The sequence below is a fragment of the Dermochelys coriacea genome, chromosome 9, assembly GCF_009764565.3.
Source record: "Dermochelys coriacea isolate rDerCor1 chromosome 9, rDerCor1.pri.v4, whole genome shotgun sequence".
In the NCBI taxonomy this organism is placed as follows: Eukaryota; Metazoa; Chordata; order Testudines; family Dermochelyidae; genus Dermochelys; species Dermochelys coriacea.
Genome location: NC_050076.1, coordinates 49,353,503 through 49,376,497, shown reverse-complemented (window position 1 = coordinate 49,376,497; position 22,995 = coordinate 49,353,503). Strand labels below are relative to the sequence as shown.

The following is a 22,995-nucleotide window of genomic DNA, read 5'->3' as shown; positions in this document are numbered from 1 at the left end:
AACATGTATTGAGATACCTTCATTTGAAGGCTTGCCATGATAGAGGCCTTTCTACCATATAGATCTAATATCTTATGTTTTTTGCCCTTTTCGGTAGCCCTAGACTGACTCTGCCTTCACTGCTCATTAGCCACAGTGACTATCTAGGGTTCTGGTACAGGATGGCTGAAAAAATAATCAAATTCCTGCTGAGGAACTTGATAAAGTCTGTCCACGTATCTCACAGTGGTTGGTACATATTCTGGGGCCTGCCATAGGGTTTTAGCATAGTCTAACAGGGACTCATTAATGGGAAGGGCAACCCTTCCCAGGGCTGCAGTCTATAAAATGTCAAATAGTTGTGAGGGTTGTCCAGCAGAACCCCTGCTGGCACATCTAACAATATGGTTAGATCTGGAAAGATCTTAAATGCTTCAGGAGGAGATGAAGACTCCAGCAAATGGTCTCATCAGGCAACAATGAAGATACATATAGTGGAAGATGTGTGGGTTTCTCCCTCAGTTCCTCTTCATTAGTCAGTTCTAAGTTGGGGATAGGTGACAAACCTGGAGAAGGTCTTCCCTGACTGGAACAGGTACAGGAGAAGGTGACTTTCTCTTAGACCACATTGCAGATGGGTATCTGGAAGCTTTGTGAGCAATCCAAGATGCCCAGTATGGCATAAGTGGGTAGTCCAGTCTCTGCACAGTCTATGGTGGAGGGCTGGAACATCCCTGTAAGGGTAACACTCTTGCTCCATGTCACAGATGAAGTCCTTCAAATGTCATCTATCAGGAGAGCTAAAAGGCCTTTTAGGAGAAACAGCGTATCATGCTCCAAATCTGAAACTGTTTTGGTGGAGGTCTTAGCATGGGCAATGCATGCTATTGCACCAGCAGTACTGATGTTGAAGCTGGATTTGTTGGCCCTGTTGGAAGCAGCTGTGGAAGGTGAAATGCTGACTGATATCCAAACTATGTTGATGGTGCCAATATTACAGGCAGTGCTACAAAGTACACAGTGCCAACAGTGTTTATGTAGATGAAGCTGGTGCTATTAATAATTCCTCATGGTGCAATACTGGAGAGTCAGGCACAAGAAGGCATAATAGGTCTTTTGCTGTGAAGAATGCCTACTAACATTGATGTTACTGATATTGGAGGTACGTGCTCCTCAGACTGAAAAAGTGATACCAGACTCAATGATGGCCAAAAATGATGGCTTTCAGCATTTTGAGGCCACGGGAGAAGAAGAGGAGAATCTTTTTTCTCCCGATTTTGGTTTGGGGGCTGGAGCAATCAGAGGTGCACTCCTCACTGAAGAAGTCTCCATCCTCTCATGGTCAGGGTAAGGCTCTGAAGAGGGACGCAGCACCTGCCTTTTCAAGTAAACGTACCTTAAGGTTGAGTTCCTTTGCTTTTTTTTGTTGTCGGAAAAGAGGTACATATTGAATATTTGTCCTTAGCATGTCCCTGATCTGAACAAACTAGACAACACAAATTTATTACTCACAGGAATCATGGCCCTGCAAATGGCACACTGCTCAAATCCTGAGGATCTCTGCATGGAGAGACACCCCCAGCGCAACCTAAATAAACTAACACTAAACACTATCAGAGAGACATGGCGGGTGAGATAACACCTTTTATTGGACCAACTTCTGTTGGTGAGAGGGACAAGCTTTCGAGCCACACAGAGCTCTTCTTCAGGTCTAGGAAAGGAACTCCCAGCATCACAGCGAAGTACAAGGTGGAACATATTGTTTAGCATAAATAGTTAGCACATATTGTAAAAGATCATTCAAGGGACCAAAAAAACCTGATGACGGCCTCCAACACAAAAACAAACAAGAAATCATCACATGCTCCCATACACTGGAGGGAAAAACAAAACCCAGGAAAGCTACCTGGAAATCACACAAGAAATCCAAATCAACTATATAAAAAAAAAAACAACAAAAACTGATGACAGCCTCCAACACAAAAACAAACAATAAAAGATATTACCTCACCCACCTTGCCTCTCTAATATCCTGGGACCAACATGGCTACAACTACACTGCATTAAACATTATCAACAACTATTTATAAAGGTTTTGTAGAAGCTGGCTAACAAGGAAAAACAAAGCTCAAGAGCAACAGGGAGCATCAACTCTCACCATGGACAGTGAGAAGGAACTGAGTGGGAGGTGGCAGCCACACCCCTTTTATACTCCAGCTCCATATGTGAGCATAGCAGAGGTGCATGTGTCACTAATACTGCAGGCAAAAGTCTCTGACCTGAATGCACTGGATGCACATACATCTCTATAGTGGAGAGTGTGAGCGTGTGTTTGTGCGAATGTTCCCATAGTTAATTTATTAATGCTTTGGCGGTTCCAGAAGGACTTTGTACCTACAGAATTAAAAATATGTCAATGGCTATAACTTTAGCCAGATTGTTTCAAAGGGTCTTAATACCGCAGGCACATAAAAGCTTAGGCATGTGTCGCATGATGTGCTCTAATTCTTTCCCACTCCCCTCCCCAGCTGCCATATAGGAGGACATCTTGTGCTGGTTATAGTGTGGCTCTGCCTTGAATACTTTTTTGGGGAGCACTACAGAAAAGTTATTTTCATTTAAATTATTTTTTCATGACATTTTATTAAATTAGCCCATCTGCCTACAAACACACAGTCTTTTTATAATAGCTAATAACTAAATAAGGTACATGGTAAATCCCAGCAATTCCATCACCCAGTCAGAAACAACCTATTAGGTTGTCCTTTCAAAGAATAGTGTGGAATCATTCCAGAGAAGTACCCTTGGATGAACATTTTACATTACTGATTAACATACTGCATGTTAATTTCAATTATAATGAGATTTATGATGTAGATATCGCCTCATTGGGGTGTGCCCTGAGGTCGGTCAGTCAGTCATTCATGCTCTCACACACTTTCATTAAAGAGTTATCTTCACGGCATCCCTTTCCATATTATATTATATATTATATTATATTATATTATATTATATTATATTAGAAAGTATATATATACACGCACACGCACAGAGTGTGTATATAAATATATATTTTATATATGAAAGTACAGTAAATATTATAGTACATGGGAAAACCTTCAATGAGCCCTAAAATTCACTGAGATTAAAATATAAAAATCATAGGATTATTTGGTAATGTGAGAAGACAAGTGCACAGTGGGAAAGTAAGAATCATGCCCAGATCTAGTTTGATAAATAACTTCAAAAATAAATGTGCTCGTATCACCCTCATAAATTTCATTCAGGAATACTTCTGCTTCTGAAATAAGTCAGATTTCTTTAATTTAAAAGACCAAGAGCCCCTTTCCTACTGAAAACAGCAAACATGACAGTTTCACCACTGTAGCTGGACAGTCCCTATTAAAAGTACTTAATCAGTGGCAGAAGCAGGTGAGCCTCCTTCACATTATTTAATGCACATGATTTAAGAGAAGTGAAACAACTAGATAGATGAGACACAATTCTACAGTTTTATAGTTTTTCAAAAAATCACATTTCCTCTTTCCACTCTTACCTTGAATCTGTTAGTGAATAGCTCCAGTTTAGGGAACAACTCTCTGTTGGTGTACAGACTCTGTAGAGCTTTCAAACACTTCAACCTCACTTCACCTTGCTAAAGAAAAACACACTAAGATTAGCCAAAATATCCTAATGAAACACACATGAAGATTTAGTAGCATCCATCTAGTAATCTCTAGTTTTGTTGTTCATTTAAAATTCGATGTAAATAAGTTACCAAAAATAACATCGTTAAATAATCTAACAGTTAAATTAAAATGTACTAAAAATAACAGGGAATGTTCTACAAAAACAAGTATTATACTTCTTCTGCTTCTGTATACAGAAAAGACCCAACCTGCACCACCGAAGTTCATGGAGGCAGGACTGAGTCCAAAATTGGCTTCTAAAGGTTCTTTCAGTTGATGTTGAAAACAAAGCAAACAAACAAAAAAACTGAAAACCAGGAAAAAAAATATAAAAATTATTTGAAACTCTTGTCTGTTGGGGTATCCAAGGGTTAAGTAAAGACCTGGGTAACTGCTATCATGGTAATAGGGAGTAAGGCACAGGCAAGCACTATTTCTTTGCCTGATAGATGACGTTGCCATCCTTTTCCTTTCTCTTCTGCTTGTTAAGGATAGATAAGCATTGCAGTTGCATAAGGAATATGGTTGTCTGAAGGATACCCTTTGCATGAAGAAGTGTTATCTCCCACATCCCTTCCTCTCTTGGCTATATCAACAAGCTCAGCATCATGGCCCCTTCCTCCCTCCCCTGTGAACTGCTGATTAAGGGAACTTTTGTCTACAATTACTGCAAAGAAATGTATCTGCAAGGTAAAAATGTCTGTATAATATGCTTAATGCTGTAAACAGGGGTGAGTATAATTATATTCAGTATATAGCTATAAATATTCATTATATAGGCATTCATATTATTAAATAAGGTTTTGGGGGGGCATTGTAGTAATGTGGGTATTTACATATTAACTTAGATAAAAGAGTGTGATGTCGAGTAAGCCCCGAGTTAATCACAATTGGGTCGAGAGGAACAAGTATCGCAATAAAGAAGTCCGTTTATTCACTCCACCTCTGGGTCCTCCTGCTCCTGCTTTCCATCTCTAACAATGTCTTCTGAAGATGTACGTTGAATATGCAAAAGATTGACCCCCAAGTGAATTTTTTCTCTTTACAATATGAAAGGCTGATTTGACTTTGCTCCATGTTGTGATCTTGGAGAACAGCCATTAGCAGGGGGCATCGGTCAGCTTGTGCAAAATTTCCACAAGTACCGATCTCTTCTCAATGCCTTTTCAAACACACTGTATGGTGAACAAAGCTAAGAAATATAAAAAAGAAAAACCCATCATCTCTAACTTTGAGGAGATGGGGGGGTAGATAAGTGCCAATCTAGTGAACCTATCTATCATCAGGAAACAAACTACAGTTAATCAAATGTACCAGGTACTGGCAAAAAATTTATCTGCGGAGATTTATAAGCTCTAAGAATCCATGGTGAAAAATACCATGTGTAGGCAATGAAAAGGTTATAATTGGGAATTTACTGCTTGACAATTCATAATATAGTGTATCTAAGTAAAAATACCATAGAATCATAGAAATGTAGAGCTGGAAGGGACCTCCAGAAGTCATCAAGTCCAGTCCCCAGAGCTGTGGCAGGACCAATTAAACTAAGAACACAGCTGACAGGTGTTTCTCCAAACTATTTTTAAAAAGCTCCAATGATGGGGATTTCACAACCTACTTTTGAAAGCCTATTCCAGATCTTAACTATCCTTTAAGTTAGAAGGTTTATCCTAATATCTAACCTGAATTTCCCTTGCTGCATATTAAGCCCATTACTTCTTGTCCTAACTTCAGTGGACATGGGGGACAACTGATCACTGTCCTCTTTATAACATGTTAGAAGACTGCTATCAGGTTCGCCCTCCGCCTTCTTTTCTCAAAACTAAATGTGCCCAGTTATATTAATCTTTCCTGGTTTTCTAAATCTTTTATCATTTTTGTTGCTCTCCTTTGGACTTGCTCCAATTTTTCCTAAAGTGGGGTGTCCAGAATTGGACATAGTACTGCAGCTGAGGCCTCACCAGTACCGAGTAGAGTGGGACAATTACCTCCCATGTCTTACACACAACACGCTTGTTAATACACCCAGAATGATATTAGCCTTTTTCACAGCTACATCACACTGGTGACTCATTCAGTTTGTGATACACTAGAACCCCCAGATTCTTTTCAGAAGTACTACCACCTAGCCAGTTTTTCCCCATTTCATATTTGTGCATTTGATTTTTTCTTCCTAAGTGAAGTACTTTGCACTTGTCTTCATTGAATTTCATCTTGTTTAATTCAGACCAATACTCCGATTTGTCAAGTAATATTGAATTCGAATCCTGTCCGCCAAAGTGCTTGTAATCCCGCCCATCTTGGTGTTATCTATAAATTATAAGAATACTCTCCACTCCATTAACCAGGTCATTAATGAAAATATTAATTAATACCAGACCCAGAACTGCCCCGGGGGGCCCCACTAGATACACCCTCCCAGTATGACAGTGAACCATTGATAACTACTCGGAGTATGTCTTTCAACAAGCTGTGCTCCCACCTTTTAGTAATTCTTTCTAGACCACATTTCCCTAGTTTGCTTATGAGAATGCCACATGGAACTCTGCCAAAAGCCTTACTAAAAATCATGATATATCACATCTACTGCTTCCCCCTCCAGCCACTAGACCAGTGACCCAAAGAAGGAAATTATGTTGGTCTGACATGATTTCTTCTTGACAAATCTATGCCAGATATTCCTTATAACCCTGTTTTCCTCCAGGTGATTACAAATTGATTGTTTAATAATTTGTTCCCATATCTTTCCAGGTATCAAAGTAGGCATAAGGCACCCCAGAAAAATAATACAAGTCACTGAAACCTCATGAAAAAGACAGGGTTTGATTCTTATGTCTGCCTATGCTGTGCTCATTGCTGGACCTCAAGGGCTGCTCAAAATAGTACACAGAAGTACACAGAAGCAACCCTTGAAGAACTACAGTTACTATTAAAAACAATGAGGAGTCCTTGCGGCACCTTAGAGATGAACACGTTTATTTGGGCATAAGCTCCCAGTACCAGTAATGTCCCTCTGCCATGTACATTGGCCAAACCAGACAGTCTCTACGCAAAAGAATAAATGGACACAAATCTGACATCAGGAATTATAACATTCAAAAACCAGTAGGAGAACACTTCAATCTCTCTGGACACTCAATAACAGACTTAAAAATGGCAATTCTTCAACAAAAAAATTTCAGAACCAGACTCCAACGAGAAACTGCAGAACTGGAATTAATTTGCAAATTGGATACCATCAAATTAGGCCTGAATAAAGACTGGGAGTGGATGGGTCACTACAAAAACTAATTTCTCCCTGCTGATACTCACACCTTCTTGTCAACTATTTGAAATGGGCCACCTTGTTTACATTGGCCTCATTAGCACTACAAAAGTGATTTCCATCTCTTTTTGTCAACTGTTGAGAATAGCCCTCTTCCACCTTAATTGAATTGACTCATTAGCACTGACCCCTCACTTGGTAAGGCAACTCCCATCTTTTCATACGTTGTGTATTTATACCTCCCTGCAGTATGTTCCACGCCATGCATCTGATGAAGTGGGTTTTATCCCACGAAAGCTTATGCCCAAATAAACTTGTTTGTCTCTAAGATGCCACAGGAACTCCTTGTTATTTTTGCTGATACAGACTAACACGGCTACCACTCTGAAACCAGTTGCTATTAAGTAACCTCTTTCCTTTTGGTGAGCTTTTGCATACTTCTACTCATGAGAGGCTGATTATTGTCAGTCCTTGGGCGGGTGCCCTCTATCCTGGATGTTTCTGTTATTACTATTGCAGAGGAAGCTTAAGAGATGACAGACTCTTGTAATGTGATTTCTCTGGTATAGAAAGGATAAGGTAGGTTATTGTAATTCTAGACCGTCAAATCTTGGAAAGGTCTCTTCCTGAGACAAGCCTAAGAGGTGACATAAAGCTATCAGGAAAAATCTTGCAGATATAAAATGATTTTGATACAGTGAGATTACTGCAGACCTCTCCTTTGACTTGTATGGAATCCAGAACTGCATCTAGAAAGGATATCTGCGGGGTGGAAACCAGGGAAAACTTTTCCCAGCTGATCTGAAGATACTGCAGGCTGTCTGAATTGATAACCTGAATATGTTATTGGATCTAGTTCTTGTCAACCAGTTGTCTGAGTAAGGATAGAAATTGATTTTTCATCTTAAGTGGACAGCCATCGTTGCCAAGCACTTGGTGAAAACTCTGTGTGCTGCTGACAGTCCATATGGCAGGTCCTTGTATTGAAAATGTCTGTTGCTCACACTAAATGGCTGTATTAGAACATGGAAGTACATGTCCTTTAGAGTGACAGAACTGTGACAGTCAGAGGGCGGGATGGATGGGGGTGATGTTTCCCAAAGACAGCAGGCAAAATTTATCTTTTGATGAAACTCTTCAGTTTCCACAAGATAATACGGGGGAGAGGTTCTTTCAGATGAGGAAATGCCTGCTGTAGAAGCTTTTCCTTTGGTACAGAGTCTGAACCTGTTCCATGGATCCCTCTGTAGAAGAGAATTCACCTAGAAGTAATATCTCATCAGTAGGATCCCTGAAGAGATGTGGAAGCAGGATTTAGAGGCAGCCTAGAACTGAAAAGGATACAATGAAAACTGAAAAGGATGCAGTAGCCATTCTGCACGATCTGATTTCAAGCTGTTTGGTAGTGGGCCTGGTGGCCCTAAAGGAAGGTAAAGAACACAGTGAAATTGGTTCTATACTCCTGACAAATGCATCAAGATCTGGATGACCCTGAAAACTGGAGTGATAGAAATGGGATTAAATTTAATAGTGCAAAGTGCAAGGTCATGCACTGAGAGACTATCAAGAATTTTTCCTATAAACTGGGGACGTATCAGCTGGAAGTAACATAGGAGGAGTAAGATACTGTGTATTGGTTGATCACAGAAGGACTATGAGCCACCAATGTAATGTGGCCGTGAAAACGGCTAGTGCAATCCTAGGATGCATCAAGTGAAGTATTTCCAGTAGAGATAGGGAAGTGTTAGTGCCATTATACAAGGCACTGGTGAGACCTGATCTGGAATGCTGTGTGCAGTTCTGGTCTTCCACATTTAAGAAAGATGAGTTCAAATTGCAACAAGTGAAGAGATGGGCTACTATGTTGATCAGAGGAATGCAAAACCTATCTTATGAGAGAAGACTCGAAAAGCTTGGCTCGTATAGCTAACCAAAAGAAGGCCAAGGGTAGATATGATTGCTCTCTATAAATACACCACAGGGATAAATATCAGGGAGGGAGAGGAGTTATTTAAGTTAAGCACCAATATTGACAAGAACAAATGGCTATAAACTGGCCATCAACAAGTTCAGGCTTCAAATTAGACAAAGGTTTCTATCCATCAGAGGAATGAAGTTCTGGAACAATGTTCCAAAGGGAGCAGTGGAGGCAAAAAACCTAACTGGCTTCAAGACTGAGCTTGATAAGTTTATGAACGAGATGGTATGATGAGACTGCCTACAGTGGCATGTAGCCAATCCGCAACTGCTAATAGCAAACAGGGTGCATAAAAATCAATGTTATTTTTAAAAAAAAAAATTAAAAAATTGTATTTTTTTTATTTAAATTGGATTTTTTTGATAAAATGCTTTTTGGAAAAAAAACCTATCTAAAGATAGTTTCAATTAAGATACATTATAGCTCAAAGATATCTCATCATGGAATAGGGATTATAAATTCTAATTCTATAGTATGAGATATTATATTCATGTAAAAAGAAAAGGAGTACTTGTGGCACCTTAGAGACTAACAAATTTATTAGAGCGTAAGCTTTCGTGAGCTACAGCTCACTTCATCGGATGCATTTGGTGGAAAAAACAGAGGGGAGATTGATATAAACACACAGAGAACATGAAACCATGTTCTCTGTGTATGTATATCAATCTCCCCTCTGTTTTTTCCACCAAATGCATCCGATGAAGTGAGCTGTAGCTCACGAAAGCTTACGCGCTAATAAATTTGTTATTCTCTAAGGTGCCACAAGTACTCCTTTTCTTTTTGCGAATACAGACTAACACGGCTGCTACTCTGAAACCTATATTCATGTAATGTTTAAGAAAAGTTTTGTAAATGAGTTCCAATAGTTCATGGATAAGGGACTCGATTTTATGGGGCTCCAGAGGCTTCTGTATAGATTATTTAGGTTAATCTTTCTATCTACTGTGATAGGGTCAGTCCAGATGGCTATAGGAGAGTAACAGAAGGCAGATATATTAGCCCCAGGCTAAGTAGGTCCCTTTTCCCTGGTAAGGTAACAGGGAAGGTTCCAGAACAATCAGGAACCTTCTGGAGACAATTAAGACAGGCTGATTAGAATACCTGCAGCAAATCAAGAAGCTGCTAGAATCAATTAAGGAAGGCTAATCAGAGCATCTGGGTTTTAAAAAGGAGCTCACTTCACTTTGTGGTGTGCGTGTGAGGAGCTGGAGCAAGAGGCACTAGGAGCTGAGAGTGAGAACACAGAACGTTGGAGGACTGAGGTGTACAAGCATTATCAGACACCAGGAGGAAGGTCCTATGGTGAGGATAAAGAAGGTGTTGGGAGGCCATGAGGAAGTAGCCCAGGGAGTTGTAGCTGTCGCAAAGCTGTTCCAGGAGGCACTCTAGACAACTGCATTCCACAGGGCCCTGGGCTGGAACTCAGAGTAGAGGGCAGGCCCGGGTTCCTCCCAAATCCTCCCAACTCCTGGTGAGACACAGGAGGCATCGACCTGGACTGTGGGTTCATAAAAATGGCCAAGCTGAGGGCTGCCGTGAAGATCCAAGGCGAGCAAATCCTCCAATAAGCGCAAGACCCACTAAGGTAGAGTAGGAACTTTGTCACACTACCCAATGGGACTCAGTGCTCAGTCTAGAAGATACCATCAGAGATGCTTAGTTTTGCCATTCTCAAACTGTGGATTTGTGTCTCCAGAGATCACATCCTTGTGAACAGGAAAAAGGTTTTTAAATAAATAATATATAGAGGTGAGAAAAACAGACCTCAACCCTATTGTCCCTCTGCAAACTTGTATACACAGAGTAAATCCCTTACCTTGCTCTAAATGTGCAAAGTTCCAAAAAGTTCAATGAACAGAAGATTGTTGGGGGCGGAATAAATCTGGACAAGGAGAAGAAGTCTGGAGATAAATGTGAGAAGGGAGGGACAGGCAGTAGAAACAAAAGTGAAACTGTTTGAGCAGCATATTCCAGAAGTCTTGAGGTCTTTCTCATTGTAGCCTTCATTGATTTGAGATCTACCATACCATTCTCCCACTAGAAGGGAAAACCTATAATGGCAGGTTTCAGAGTAGCAGCCGTGTTAGTCTGTATTCGCAAAAAGAAAAGGAGTACTTGTGGCACCTTAGAGACTAACAAATTTATTAGAGCATAAGCTTTCGTGAGCTACATCGGATGCATCCGATGAAGTGAGCTGTAGCTCACGAAAGCTTATGCTCTAATAAATTTGTTAGTCTCTAAGGTGCCACAAGTACTCCTTTTCTTTTTGCCTATAATGGCAGAAAGCCGTAAGAGAGACTCAGTTTGGGAATATTTTAATGAAGTTCCTCTACCTGTGGGTAAGATGGGCATGCATTCAAAATGCAAACAGTGCAACAAAGAAATGCAAGGTCTGGTTTCCCGAATGAAACATCATGAGAAGTGTTCCTACTCAGGAGGAAGCTGCCTTGAAGATGATGAAAGGAACATGTCTGAACATGCAGGATCTTCAGGTTGGTAAACTTTTTTATTTCATACTTCTTGCTTAAGGACTGCCTGTCTTCATTCTGGACTAGTCTTGAATTCTCATGTTTGAGCAAAAATATAGTTGTTACTCTATGGTACTATCATTTTAGATTCAGTTGTGATAAAAAATAAATAGCTGAAATAGGCAGATCTTCCTTTTACAATTTCACCTTTAAAGTAGTACTGTCAGTGAATCCAATGAGTAATACTAATTGAGCAGTATGGTAATAATAATTAAATAACTGCATTGACTTATTTTGTTTAGGAGAATCCATCCTCAACATACAGGATTCTGAAGACTATCCATCTTGAAGATCACCATCATTTTCTAAAGTTTCAGAGTTATCTCCCAATGACAGTGTTTCAGTCACATCATGTATGTCACATAGCCACAGTATATCACCAGTAGCAAAAAGAAAAAAAAATCTCCATCATCCAGAAACAACCACAGATATGTTTGTGATAAGAACCAGCAGATTACAAAAAGAGGTAATTGATGAAAAAATTGCCCGGTTTGTTTCTACAACAAACTCTTTTCCGTATGATTGAGAACCCACACTTCATTAACATGGTTCAGTCATTAAGACCAAGATACAGTCCACCCAACAGAGCATATGTCGCAGGCAAATTGCTGGATAAAGTGCATGAAAGAGAAATTGAGCCGTGTGCAAAAGGTCTGGAGGGTGAAATTGTTAACCTGAGTCTTGATGGGTGGAGCAATGTCCACAATGATCCTGTTGTATGTGCTTGTGTGACAAGAGAAGAAGGAAATGTCTTCCTTACAGAAACAATTGATACATCAGGAAATGCACACACAGCAGAATATTTACAAGAAGTAGAAGGAAAAGCTATAACAAACTGTGAAAAAAAATTCAAATGTCTAGTATGCAGCTTGGTCACAGACAATGCTGCAAATGTAACCAAGATGAGAAGAAATTATTTAGAAGAGAGTTAAGAGAGTCCCAAGCTAATAACATATAGTTGCAGTGCTCATTTGATGCACCTCATAGCCAAAGACTTTAGTGTTCCACAAATAAAGGCTAATGTTGTTGAAATTGCAAAATACTTCTGTAGCAACCACTTTGCAGCAGCTGCTCTGAAAAAAGTGGGAGGAACCAAGCTAACTCTCCCACAAGAGGTGCAATGGAACTCAGTGGTGGACTGTTTTGAGCCGTATATCAAGAACTGGCCTAATCTGATGACAGTTTGTGAACAAAATCGTGAAAAAAATAGATGGCACTGTCACAGCCAAAGTTCTCAACATTGGGCTTAAGAGAAATGTTGAACACATGCTGAGTACCCTGAAGCCTGTTTCTGTAGCCTTGAACAAAATGCAGGGAAATCGCTGTTTTATTGCTGACACTGTTGAAATTTGGAAGGAACTGAGTGAGATCTTAAAAAGAGAAATATGCAATGACAGAGTTAAATTACAATAATTAAAAAAACGAATGGGACAAGCACTATCTCCAGCTCATTTTCTTGCAAATATTCTCAATATTTGGTACCAAGGTCAAACCTTAACTGCTGAAGAACAGAAGTTGGTTATGTCATGGACATCCAGCAATCATCCCTCCATAATGCCAACTATAATAAACTTCAGAGCTAAGGGTGACCCATTCAAGAAATATGTGTTTGCTGATGATGTTTTAAAGAAAGTCACATCAGTGAACTGGTGGAAGTCACTTTATCACTTCAACAGTCTCTGAATCCAAGTGCTTATCTCACTTTTAACAGCAGTAGCTGCTTCTGCCGGTATAGAAACCATATTTTCTTCCTTTGGACCAATTCATTCCAAATTGAGAAATCGTTTGGGACCTAAAAAAGCAGGAAAGCTTGTTTTTCTTTTCCAGATTATGAACAAACAGGAAAATGAAGGTGAAGATGAGTAAGTTAGCTGCAGAAGCCAATATTTTAAGTTTCTCATGTTGACCTGGCTGACATAGTTGATTTAATTTTTGTTTTTTGTTTTTTTTAAATATTTCATTTAACTATTTTAGTTAAAAACAATTTTAACAAAAACAAACCTGATTTTAAAACATTTGAATGTTTAAATAATTCAAAAATTCATATGCTTGTTTTGTTAAAATATTACATGTTTGTTGTTGAAGAAAAAAATCCAGAATACATAACGTTGTTGTTTTAGTTAAATAAAACAATTTAAATGTCTGTCTGGTGATGTTCTTCTCCTAATACAGCATGGCAAGAAAATCCTCCAAATATTAATGATTAACCTGTTGAACTGGAGATAGTTCGCCTCCCAATGACTTCATAAATATCTGCTTCAATTACCACTGGTAAATGAAATAACCAAACAATCATTCATTTTCTGATATAGCTGTAAAACTAATCTGAAAAGTTTTCAAAATAAATCACTTTAAAAATGTATCATGTGTACCTTCTAAAAATGAACCCTACATCTATCTCTGCGTTGTGAAGAATATGTATTAAGGTTATAACAACCAACAAGAATGCACTTTTATGTAGAAATCCATGATTAAATCAAGTCTTCCTGACTAGTGATTTAAATCATGATTTAAATGAAATCCACCCTAGTAGCAAATATCCCAAATAACCAATGATGGGACACTAGATGGGGAGGAATTTGAGTTATTACTGAGAATTCTTTCCCAAAGGTGTCTGGCTGGTGGTTCTTGCTGACGTACTTAGGGTCCAACTGACTGCCATATTTGGAGTTGAGAAGAAATCTTTTCCCAGGTCAGATTGGCAGAGACCTTGGAGTTTTTCACCTTCCTCTGCAGCATGGGGAATGGGTCATTTGCAGGTTTAAACTAGAGTAAATGCTGGATTCTCTGTAATATGAAATCTTTAAATCATGATTTCAGGACTTCAGGGACTCAGCCAGAGGTCACATCAGAGGAGTGCGAGGGCAAGGTTCTATGGCCTGCAATGTGCAGGAGGTCAGACTAGATGATCATAAAGGCCTCTTATGACCTTAAAGTCTATAAAACTTAGTTTCATTTAAACTATTGCAAGGTTTCATCCACTTTGTGAGTGAATACACCTTCTCTCTTGCTGTCTTTCTAAGAAAAGGACTTCAGTTCTTATCTGGGCACCCACAGATACCTGACAAGAACAGCCAGGAGTATCTCCGAAATGTAATGTTTGTAGCCTAAGATCTAGCTGTTGCATTGGAAGCATTATAGGCTGCTTTCAGGGAATGTTGAGAAACAAGCTTGCCCTCTTCAATGAAACCTTTAGCTGCTTTCTTCTTGGCTTCCAGTAAATGGTCCATTCCCAGGATGTATAGGAAGCTTTGCTTTTCCTCTCTCTAGATTGGAGGATACCAGAGATAACTATCTCCTCCTGTTGAGTAAAGATGACTTGGAGGCCCAGGTTATTCCTCTCAATTGCCAGCTGACTGAAAGACTAATGCAGCATATAATAAAGTCAAAACACTATTGAAGTCTCTCCTTCCATACATTCCAGATAGAAAGTATTCTCAGAGGTGTCCCTGAAAGACCAGTCCCCTTTCCCATGACCAGAGGAAAAGCAATATGGAAGGGAACAGCTGATAAACACTCTAGTGAAGATAGAAATCATCAAAAAAATTCATACATCAGCTAGCACGCAGTTATTTAATTCAACTACTGATATGTGCAGGTGATGAAAACCTTCTCATGGTTTGTCCTGTCACATACTTAGATATAACCAAGATTATCAAATCAGCATCCAAATGTCACTCAGCAAAACCCTGGATTGATCAAAGGAAATAGTTATCCTGCAAAAAAGTGACTCCTTCCAGAGCCACTCTAAGAGAATCATAAGCCTCAGCCTTTCAAATTTGCCAATTGAATGTCGAAGGTGCATCCCAATCTAATAGCAACTACCTAGCTTGCATTATGTATGCAATGCATGATCAAAGGCTATGTCAGCGCTAGCAATTTTGTCAGTCAGGGGAGTGAAAAAAAAACACCCCGACTGACAAAAGTTTCACTGACAAAAGCGCTGGTGTGGACAGTGCTATGTCGGCAGGAGAGTGTCTCCTGCCAACATACCTACCGACGCTCAGTGGGGGTGACTGAATTATGCTGGCAGGAGTTCTCTCTCTCACCGGCATAGAGCAGCTACACAGGAGACCTTACAGCAGTGCAGCTGCAGCGGTACAGCTGTGCTGCTATAAGGTCCGTAGTGTAGACATAGCCAAAGACATTACTCTGCAAGAAACCCGTATCAAAGATGACATCCAAGAATCAAGCTGTCATATTGCCAGCTACAATCTTGTCACCTCTCCCATCACCCAAAACTTGGTCTTGCTATATCACGCAAGCAGGACATTAAGGATTATGACAAAACAGATGCCAGGAGCAACTCTGGAATCTTTACCATCTCAATAAGAATCAACAATATAACAGTAGTTAATGTGTATAAATCACAAAATGTTGATGAGCCTTCTCCCCCATTTCCTACAGCCTATCACTGGTTATATATGTTGGTGATTTCAACAGCCACCATGCAATGTGGGGCTACGTTAGTAATGAAACTGCAGGCAAGGCACTTCTGGAACGGTCATCAAATGAAGACATCTAGCTCCTTTTCAATGTGAAAGATAGAGAGAGAGAGAGAGACACTTCTCATTCTTCTCGTCGGAACCCACTGAAACCTTGATCTAGGTTTCCTCACCAAAGACTAGTTCAGAATCTGTCAGAATCCTTCCAAAAATATTCTTGGCAACTTTCCATGCAGTCAGCATCGACTGGTGATAATCCATATTGGGATTGGACTCCCAGTAATCATGTCATTGCCTAAATAGCAATGGGAGTTGCAAAAGGCAAACTGTACGGGATTCACTGTCACAACTGAATCTACTATCTATGTGATTCCAACAACACCTGAAAATTTTGATTGTTTCATCCAAATCATCTAAATATGTACAAGAAAAAACATCCCTTATGGCCATCGAAAAGGATATACCTTATTGTGGAAAGAAGGAAACAGAAAGGAGTGCCAAGTGTTTGATTATGTAAATACTCAACATCCTTACTAGAGTCACTGAAGTTAGTGCACCACCAAGGATGGATTGAATGGTTGAACTCTGTACTTTACTCATTCCAGATGCTAAGCTTGGATATTATTGCATTAGCATGGGCCCGCAAAGCCAGTAAAACAGCGAAATACTCAAGTCTCAGCTGATGTGACTGCAGGAATACTTCTTATGCACATGAAAAGCACCACAGGACAAGTATATTGAGCGCAATGTGCACAGAATACTCTGGCAAATAGTCATCTTAGCACTTGTCTCCGCCCTCCTATCACTGCCCTTCACTGTTGAGGAGGTCAGTAAGACCTTTTCACTCATGAAAGCTGGGAATGCTGCAGGACCTGATGGTGTTTTGCCAGAAACCTCAGAGATAAGTACAAAAAATGGCTGGCAATACTGTTCTCCAATATCCATTCCTCAGGGTTTGTCCTGAGAATCTGTTGCGAGGCTGCCAAACCTGGGAAGCTAACCAGTAATCCTTTATAGTACCAGCCTATCTCACTCCTCTGCATGTCATACAAGCTTATGGAGAGAATATTACTGGCAAGGATCATACAACCTGTAAAAGCAATTCTACCAACCAAACAAGCAGGTATATAACCAGGTTGCAGCTGTACTAACCAAGTATTAGCCTTAACACCACACAAAGGTGGAATTCCAATGAAAACTCACAATAGAGGCAGCTTTCTTAGAATTATCTGAGGCATACAATATGGTATGAGGGATATTATTGCCTCCTTCTAAAAGCCAGCAAAATTATTCCATGCAATGCAATGATAAAATTCTTCTGAGAAATTCTGACCAATCATAGATTTCATGTTTTCCTTGGTGACCAGGTCAGCAGGCCATGCACTGTCAATGATGGTCTACCACAAGGATCAGCCCTATCACCAATTCTGTTTAATATCTATACCAGCAACCTTCCTCAAACATCATCACAGAAATTTGTCTGTGCTGATGACATTGCTCTGACTAAAACCAAATCCCACTAAGATAGTTGTATCCGCATTTAATCTAAACAATCAAACAGGTAGATCAGAATTGTACTTGGATTTCTGTGGCCAGTACAAAAGATACGATCCTATCCCAAAATATTTTGGTTTAACCATAGACCAAAACCTCACAAATCACTAGTACCTGAAAAATATCCATGACAAAATAAAGATGCATGTAAATCTTATCCAAAAATGGGCAGGAACGACCTGGGGAGCTGATGCAAAAAATTCTACGGACCTCTGCAGTGGCCCTTGTCTACTACACTGCAGAATACTGCTCACCCATCTGGGCACATAGCTCCCTCACATCACTGTCAACTCTCAACTTAACACAGTCATACATATCATTACAGGCATAGTAAAAATCAAAGCCACAACCGTAGCTTCCTGTACTGGTGTACATGCATTCACCCCAAATTTGTTGCGACACAGGAATCCTGCAGGGGTCCCATCATATTTGAGGGAACAAGGATCTCCCAATACAGGAAGACCTAAATAATATCTGAAGGCTCAGACTTAAATCCAGAAAACCTTTTTGGCTTGCAGTGCAAGAGCTCAAAGACTCAGGGTTTTTCCCCCATGAAAATCAGAGGCACCTAACCGCCTCCATAAATGGAAACTTAGATCCAAACCTATTTGTGAGTATGGAAATGAACTTCAAACTATCCGACATCATGTCAGCCAATGCCCCGAACAATCATATTTTAGTAGTTTCTCTGTCATCCACTCCATGTCACCTGCAGCAATCAATCGGTCTACCCTAGATCTGGACATCTAACATTGCTGGTTTTAAGCTACACAAAAGATGATGACTACAGAAATATATCAGTCAAGAAATAAATGAAAGGAAGAAAAATCAAAAGGTGATATATTGAACAGGAAAAGGAAACATTCACTTTTCCTGGTGTCATACTCTGGAAAATATTACTTACCCTGTCGTGTAGTGTCCAACCAACATATTTTAAATAACTATCATTCAGGAAGGCATCACTGTACATTTTCATCCATACTCCAATTTCCTCAATACAAACGGCTCTAATCTCAGCAATAGCATCACTAGAGAAAAAGAAAAAAAAATAATACTCTTTAACAAGATTCTAGTCAAATACAATTTTCCCTTCATCCCCATTAGTCTAGTGACAATTTACTAGCACCTTATCATACCACAATATTTATGGGTCTGTCTTTACTTTCTCCACCGTATCCATACTCTGATTTTATCCACTTTTATCCTTATGTTCAACTCTGATGTCTCTAAACTTGTCATCCTCAAACACACCAACTTATCAGTTTCACCCCATCCCCCCTGTAGTTAAGTATGCTGTTTTTGCCATCCTAAAGAGAGATTTTCACTCTACTCCACTCCTCAATTACTCCATCCCTTTTCTTCCATTATTTCAAAGTTCCATAAGTAGCTGTCGATCTTAATGTCTTGACTTCGTCTACTCCATGTTTCCAAAATCTGATCTAAAAAGATCTATCTAGTTGCTTGACTCTTTTTTTGTCTGGATACTTCTATGAGTGTTCAGGCTCCTTTTGTGAAGAGGAGCCTGAAAGCTTGAAAGCAATGAGGAGGAATCAATCTAGTTTTTTTCAGCCAGAGTACCCTGCTTAGATCTCCATTCCTGAGATGAATGTGAGGAACTGGAGGCGGTGGATGACTCCAAGGTGCGGAGAGAAACTGAAGGTTGCAAAGCCACCAGGTTTGACCCAGTTCTATGATTCATTGCCTGCAGAGAGACCAAAAGAGCTGATGCAGAGGCAAGACACAGGACTGCATACAAACTGGTCACATGAGAGAGGACCAGGGATCTTCATTGCAGTCAGGAAAGTTGTGAATGTGAACACCCAGGTTGCAGCACAACCTACTGGTCTTGGGTGGTTCTACAAGTCCCATCTGCTGTGATAATTGGGTCTACAAACTTACTCTAATTGTGAGCTCAACTATAAAAAGTGTGTGAACATTCATAAAGTGTCAGAATAGCCTATAATAATAAACAATGATGGAAAAAGTTCCAAAAGGGAGAGAGAAAAACTGTATTAGTACAAACAAAAAGGCTGATAGATATAATTCAAGGACTGCGTAAAGATTATACCTGGTAAACAAGAACAGCGTGAGACCAAAAATTAATAAACCAAAACTGGTATGTTGAAAAGTGGTTTTATTGGAGGACAAAATAATGAGAGGATGGACTATTCTGCCTACCACTCCCTTAAACAAAATTAATATGGATGAACAGATGGAGATTAACACGATGCTGGCTGATGGAAAGGCAAGACAAGAGAAAGGAGCAAGCTTCACCATAATGGTTGCCACACCAACAGTCTCCTGGGAATCCAGATCTTCTTCATCATAATGCTGAAAGATGCCCTGACCAGACCCGGCCAGGGAGATGGAGCCAGATGACATTGCCACCTCCACCAGCTTTGGCTAAATCCTGAATACCACCAGAGATGTGAGACTTTGTGTGTGTGAGTGTGATACATTAGAATCATAGAATATCAGGGTTGGAAAGGACCTCTGGAGGTCATCTAGTCCAACCCCCTTTAAGCAGGACCAATCCCCAATTTTTGCCCCAGATCCCTAAATGGCCCCCTCAGGGATTGAACTCACAATCTGGCCTGGGTTTAGCAGGCCAATGCTCAAACCACTGAGCTATCCCTCCCCCTTTGAAACACCTTTGTGTGTTCTTTTCCTTCTCCACTTATTTCTTCTCTTATATCCCTCTCCTTTTCTTTTGTCTAATGAGAGTCTGGCTCACCCACTGAAGACTGCATATTCTGTAACACTGGTATGAGTCATTACCAAAAAGGCAATTAAAAACAATATCCTAAACACTTTGATGCTGGTAAGTTTGCCAGGTCTCAGAGTGGTTGATTAGACCATGTGCTGCATCTGTTTTTTTCAGCAATGAGGATGCAAGTGAAAATCAACATCAGAGACAGAAGTTGCATTTTCTCTTTGCTATTCTTTTCTCTCCCTTTTAATAAATTTCAGTTGGTATTCTATTATTTAACAGTGCAATAAAAACTGATTAATCATGATTTTTTATCACGATTAATTTTTTTTTTAGTTAATCACGTGAGTTAACTGTGATTTATCGACAGCCCTAGTTTCTTTGTAACATTCCTCTGTACAAAGCCTAACTCATTTAGGCACTATGATGTAATTGCCTGTCTTTAACTCTCAGTCCCATAAAAGACAAACAGCCTCTGTGATTTCCTGAATTCCTTGAACCTAGTAAATAACACTTCCTTATTCACTATCTCCAAACTGTTCATGATTTCATAGACCTCTATCATATCCCCTCTTAGTTTTCTCTTTTCCAAGTTTAAAAGTTCCAGTCTTTTTACTCTCTATTCAGATAGAATCTGTCCCATACCCTTAATCATTTTTGTTGCTTTTTTCTGTACTTTTTCCAATAAGTTATCAGTACTGAAATCTTCCATTTGACTTAATATTCAAAGAGAAGCCAGTGTAAAGGACTAGAATGATAAACACCCTGTGTTGCTACACAGGCAGGCTGTATTCCAAACCAGCTGAACCTTTCTAAGGTCAAAAGTTTCATTCCTAATTAAAGCTGGAAGTCACCAATGCATAGATTACTGTGACCAAGTATGAATCCATCACAACGGGGAAGAATGTCCTAGCTAACTGTACATAGAAAAGGCATTTTTTGCAATCATAACTACCTGTACATGAAATGAGGAGACTAAAATGACCCCGTCTTGATCATCTGAGGGAAGAAAGCCTTACGGCCATTATAGAGGTGGAGAGTTCTTTGAAGTGCTTCCCTCTCCTCACCAACATCACTTTTTTTTGGCTGGGTTTGGCTTCAGTCAGCTACTCTTCATTCAAGTTTTTATGTCCCTTGGGCACCAGCACAGCTGGGGCAGCTGGAATTAGATGTAATGCATTATGTTGTCCACATACTGCTGGTATTTCAGTCTGTGTCATCTCACTATCTCTCCGAATGACTCCATACAAATTGAAGAAAATGGAGAGAGGATGGATCCCTGATTAACTTCACAGGTAAGAGCTTTGCAGGCAGGCACAGGAGCAGCCTATTATCACCCTCTCAACACATTCCCATAACCTCTGCTAAATCTATATAGTGAGACAGCACAATCCCATGATCAATGGCTGCAAGCATCTCATAGAGCCAGCTGTGTGAATACTGGCATATGCCCCTTGTCCGCAGACAAGAAGTCATCCATCATGTTTCTCCTTCCCAAAAAACATTGAGAGAAACAAGGGTTTTTCATTGCTGGCAGCAGCATGAGAAGGTGCTTGGATTGATAGGAGAGTCTTTGAAAAACCATATACTCCTCTCCGCTATCCCTTAGCAGCAATGGTAGCTACAATTATTTCCCACCACCATCCCCAGTGGGAGAATGAACCAGTAAGTCAGCTTTAAGTGTTAATCTTCCATCCAATGGAGTATAGAATTTTTTTTTTTTTTTACAGGCTATACCACCACATGGTGGGTAGGGGTGAGGGCTACAAAATCCCTCAAAACTGCTACTAGCAGAGAGAAGAGCTTTTTCCTCCCTGTTTGGTGACAAGACCACGATCCCCCATCTTCATGTTAGTTATGTAATTCAAAATCTAAAATACCTCTGTGACCCCTTTCTGCACTAAAAGAAGATGATTTGCAACCTCTGATTCCTCCTGCATCATGACTCCAACATAATGCTAGGGAGTGTCAAGCAAACCTCTCTCATCCAAGGCATCTGGTTCAGCAGTAGACCAACACTTAATAAATCCATTACACATCAGCTTGCGTTCCTACTTAGATGGATCTGGAGTTCTCATTTAGAGCTAATGCAAAGGCACATACCAACAGTCTGATTCTGCTCTCAGACCAGTTTTAGGGTTAGGGTTATGCCCACTTCTAATGTCTTTACAATGAGGTGTCAGAGCACAATCAAGCCCAAGAGCTTCAGTTTATACAGTTCAATGTCAGTGGGCAGAGGAATTCTGTCGTTCATAATCTGGTTACCAATAAGAGATCCACGTTCTAGTCTGCACCATCAAACCTGGCTACATAATGCCACAGACCCAGTGCCAGCTCATCTCTTTCACTGTAGACTACTTGACAAATCACAGTCCCAGACCCTGAGAGGTAAGCATGGAAGCAGGATAGCCACCCTATTTCCATCACAACACAAATGCAAAAACAAAACAAAACAAAAAAAACACAACCTCAAATCCTTTGAATGCAATATCATGCTCATATCCCTACTTAACCCATGACCTTGGACATCCTCTTCTCTACTTCGTAACATATCAGAGACCTGCTGACCTTTTCCTTGTGCCCCTTCACATCTTCATTCACACATCCTTGTCCTCCAAGCACTTGGCAACTCTCCTGTTTTTCATAGTGCTGCTTTCTAGTGTTGAAAGAACCAAGCAGATAGTAAATGAGGCTATGTGGGAGCCAGGGACAGAATGTGGATGTGTGGGGCAAAAGGAAGCAAGGTTGTGCATAAAGCCTAGGGGCAAAAGGGTTGTTTGTAGAGAAGAGGGCTGTATTAGGGAAATCAGTGCTATTCAAAGAGGTGGGGGGATCCCAGACCCGGAG

General features: G+C 40.1%; 1 protein-coding gene across 4 annotated transcripts in view; it reads right to left on the bottom strand.

Annotated features, from left to right (window-relative positions):
* STAG1 (stromal antigen 1) overlaps window positions 1–22,995 on the bottom strand; it is a 379,263-nt gene that overhangs the window by 166,169 nt on the left and 190,099 nt on the right. For all 4 annotated transcript variants that reach the window (XM_038415259.2, XM_038415257.2, XM_043492802.1 and 1 more), the window contains 2 exons: window positions 18,343–18,466; window positions 3,536–3,634 (listed from right to left, as the gene is read on the bottom strand). In XM_038415259.2, coding sequence (XP_038271187.1) covers window positions 3,536–3,634; window positions 18,343–18,466 — 223 coding nt within the window. The remainder of the gene's footprint in view (window positions 1–3,535; window positions 3,635–18,342; window positions 18,467–22,995) is intronic.